The 3403-nt window shown below is 49.6% G+C and overlaps 1 protein-coding gene across 1 annotated transcript; it reads right to left on the bottom strand.

Annotated features, from left to right (window-relative positions):
• Positions 1–1233: 1233 nt before the first annotated feature.
• Positions 1234–1827, bottom strand: LOC132578968 (protein Tob2-like). Its single transcript, XM_060249125.1, has one exon. The coding sequence runs from the start codon at positions 1825–1827 to the stop codon at positions 1234–1236; it is 594 nt and encodes a 197-aa protein (XP_060105108.1).
• Between the last annotated feature and the right edge of the window lie 1576 nt (positions 1828–3403).

Raw genomic sequence — 3403 nt, 5'->3', positions numbered from 1 at the left:
ATCATCATACATTTCTTTCCAGGGCTGGGTTTTCTCATCTTAACAATCTTCCAAAGGGCTTCTCCTGAATAAAATCACAAAGAACTAAACCTTCTTTCTTACTTAAGCATCACAATATATGGGCAAGGCACTAAGCAATGTGTCAAGCTAAAACTAGCTCAGAACGCATTTTGACTACTTAACTCTTCCCAGGGACCAACCTACCTTTCTTCTGTGGCGAGCTCTTGCTAGCAAAGGAAAGGCAATATTTCTTTTTATTATTATTATTTTAAGCGTAAAAAGCAAATAAAGCAAAGTTACTTCAAAAGGATCCTGGTCCCCTCTTCGTGGCTTCGCATCAAGGTTTTAACAGGTGGGATCCTCCTCCAAGCCTTCTTCTTCTTGGAAAAGCTTCTTGAGGTTCAAAAGGGCAGAAGCCGCTGCTTCTTCCTGGAGAGGCTCTTGTGGACTCACATCTATCTCAGGGGCCAGGCCGGCTGCTTCGTCTATGTCTTCTCCGTTTCCGTGCTCGTCTCTCTCTGGTATCGCCTCAATTGCAGCTCTTACGTCTGAGACCTCGTTCCAAGCTGTGTGGTTTTGCTTGTAGGGGGCTAGATACCATCCTGTGGCCACTCTCATGACTCTTGGTTCACGCATCGCATGACAGTGGTGGTCGAGCACTCCCCTTCGGCCTCTTCCTCTGTCGCGGAATTGGGGAGGGGCGTCTGGGCACGAATGGATCCAGTGCCCCCTCCCGCGGCAAAAGGCGCACTCGTCGCGTGCCAATGATGGTCTCATAGCCCTGGGCCTACCCGGAGGTCGGGGCATCTTTTCTTCTTGATCGTCTGGGGGTCTTCTGCCTCTACCATGACCCTTTGAGGTCTTCTTCCCCGTTTCAAGGTCTTCCTGGGCATCTTTAAACTCTAGGGCTTCATTCAGCTCCTTAAACATCAGAAACCGTTCACGACCCTTGACTTCGAGGTTATAGGTACCCTCGTGAGTGCCGAAGGTCTTCGCAATGGTCTTCTTCCAGTGCTTCTTCCCAGCTGGAGCCGCTGTCTTTCTGGCTTGTCCCTTACGACCAACTTTAGGGGGACTATCTTCCTCCAGCTCCTGGTTCCAGTTGAGGCAGACGTCAATCTGGGCCTCCTGCGGTGGAGGGGACGATGCCATCTTCCCTCACTCCTCCCGCAATGGCGTTTAGCAACTGTACAAGAGAAGAAGCTTATTTAAACAATTCTCACAGTCAGCCCTTTATTTTCCTGGGCAAGCAAGACCCCAATTCAGCCTTTTGCTGCTTTTCTTCACTTTTGTGGAGCCAAACTTGGTAGCTGCAAAAGTAGCCACGGTGAAAGTCGGACCAGAAGATTGGTCAGCAGATGGAGGTGGGGAGCCGGACAAGAAGGTTGTCTGACTCCCAGCGGGGACAAAAGCCGGAGCCTCAGGGTTGAGCCTGCTTCTGCTTTTGCTCTGTCCCTTGGCTGTGCTGCAGCCTTTATTGTCTTTCAGATACACGGTCTCGACTGGCCCTTCTTCCCCAAATCGGTAGGAGACTTCAAATGGGTCAATCCACACAGTCAATTCTGCAGGAATACTGTCCTGGACATCCTCTACAGTCAGTCCACTTCTTCTGGCAGCCAATTCTACTACAGAGTCTCTGGTCTTCCCTATCCAAATACAGCGATAGGCGGACCCCCTTAGGGGTGTCTCTGGGTACCAGTGGCCTTCATATTTCCTCTCAAGTAGCTGCTCCAATTCTTCCCTAAAATGGTCAACCCTCCTCCGTGGGAGCCAATCGTACAGGTAAAAGGTGATAACACTCAAGGCTTCCTTCACCTCCTGATACATGCCTAACGGAGATAGAGGTTGCCCTGAATGCCTCCAAGCCTAATCATGGGTCGGAAGTTGGGAAAGGGCATCACATGACTAACGTGGGTTTCCTGTGCCAACTGATGCAAGGGGCAGGGGTCTGAAGGACCAAAAAGGCGGGGAGCCTTGCATTGGGCTTAAAGGACCAGCTCCCTACAACTGAGGGCAGCAGAAAACACTGCTCCATGTCTTAAATTTGATTCCCAAGGGGTTCCTTAACTACAGTGCCTTGTCCAAGAGGTGACCATTCAGAGATGCCACACCCGGCAATTGCATACCACTCAAGCTACACACCCATATTCAATTAATGATGTGCAAGCTCAAGTAATACGCAGCCGCCGGATCCCTATGACATGAGCATGGCAATCCCACTACAATCATAAAACAAAGTAAAGCATAGTTTTCCTGGTTAACAGATAGCATCTTTGGGGTTCTCCAGGAATCTCTCCTGGGGTAAAAACACATTATTTCATTACATTGTAACTCATAATCATCAGCCGGCTAGCTAGCCTAACCACACTCGCACTTCCCGTTTTTCCTTTTTCTCTGAGTGAGGCCAGAGTTATGCAATACTGCAGAGATATTTCACATCACCACAAGCGGCCTTTTACACTGCCCTGCTGCTTCTAGTAATGTGAAGCGTTGATTCTGATCTTAATGTCTCCCTTCACTCCCCGCACAGGCATCCGCCTGGCTACAGAGGAAGTTTTTCTCCAGGGAACACCTGGTGCTACTCACACCAGTGTCATCTAAATACGCACATGCATTATCTCCTCGCACAAGAAACTGATCAGCAAACTCTGTGCCATTTTGCCATTTCCACACTGGGCCTGTCTGTTTGGAGAGGCCAATCCAGTGGTGTACAGGGCGAGTCAGGTTCACTAGAAAACTCAGATCCCATTGTGAATCAATCAATGCCAACGTGGCACCAAATGCAGAGCATTTAGTCTCACTGCTATTCCAATCCCCTTCATCTTCAGATTTATAATAACATTTCCCATGGTACCCAATCCAATGTTGTGGGCAGGCAGTGGTGCCAAGAAAGGGGCATGGTGAGCAAGGCTGTGTCTTTTGGACAGCCATTACAATGATAATTATAAGCAGAACTGCACCCACTACGGGGACTGCTAACAATTTCTTCCACAATACACTTCGGGAGCCCACCGCTGCTGTATGCTGCCACGGGGACCCTTCTGGGACATCTAAAAAATCCAGACTCCTCATTTTCCTCCAGGAGTCTATCTATGCCACAGTCCTATTTATAATCCACCCCAAACTCAGACCAATGATTTGACAAGCTGCCCTTGACTGCATTAGTCTGAGTTTGAAATAAACCAAAAAGGCGACTCGTCAAATCCTCAAAGGCGGCCCAAGGCTGGGTGGTAACTCAACCTCTAAGCTCCCTGGGGTGGCTGTCCGACCTTTGATCTTCCAAGCCAGTAGGGGACCCTCCCGAGTTTTCCTTAGGAAGCACCACCTCGTGCGTCCTACGCCTCCAGTCGGGCCCCTGATTTGACCTCCTAGCAACCAAGCAGTCGTCTCCCCCTGTTCTCCT

This window comes from Heteronotia binoei, chromosome 11 (genome assembly GCF_032191835.1).
Source record: "Heteronotia binoei isolate CCM8104 ecotype False Entrance Well chromosome 11, APGP_CSIRO_Hbin_v1, whole genome shotgun sequence".
Taxonomy (NCBI): domain Eukaryota; kingdom Metazoa; phylum Chordata; class Lepidosauria; order Squamata; family Gekkonidae; genus Heteronotia; species Heteronotia binoei.
Note: the sequence above shows the minus strand (reverse complement) of the source record. Positions and strands in the feature narration are given on the sequence as shown.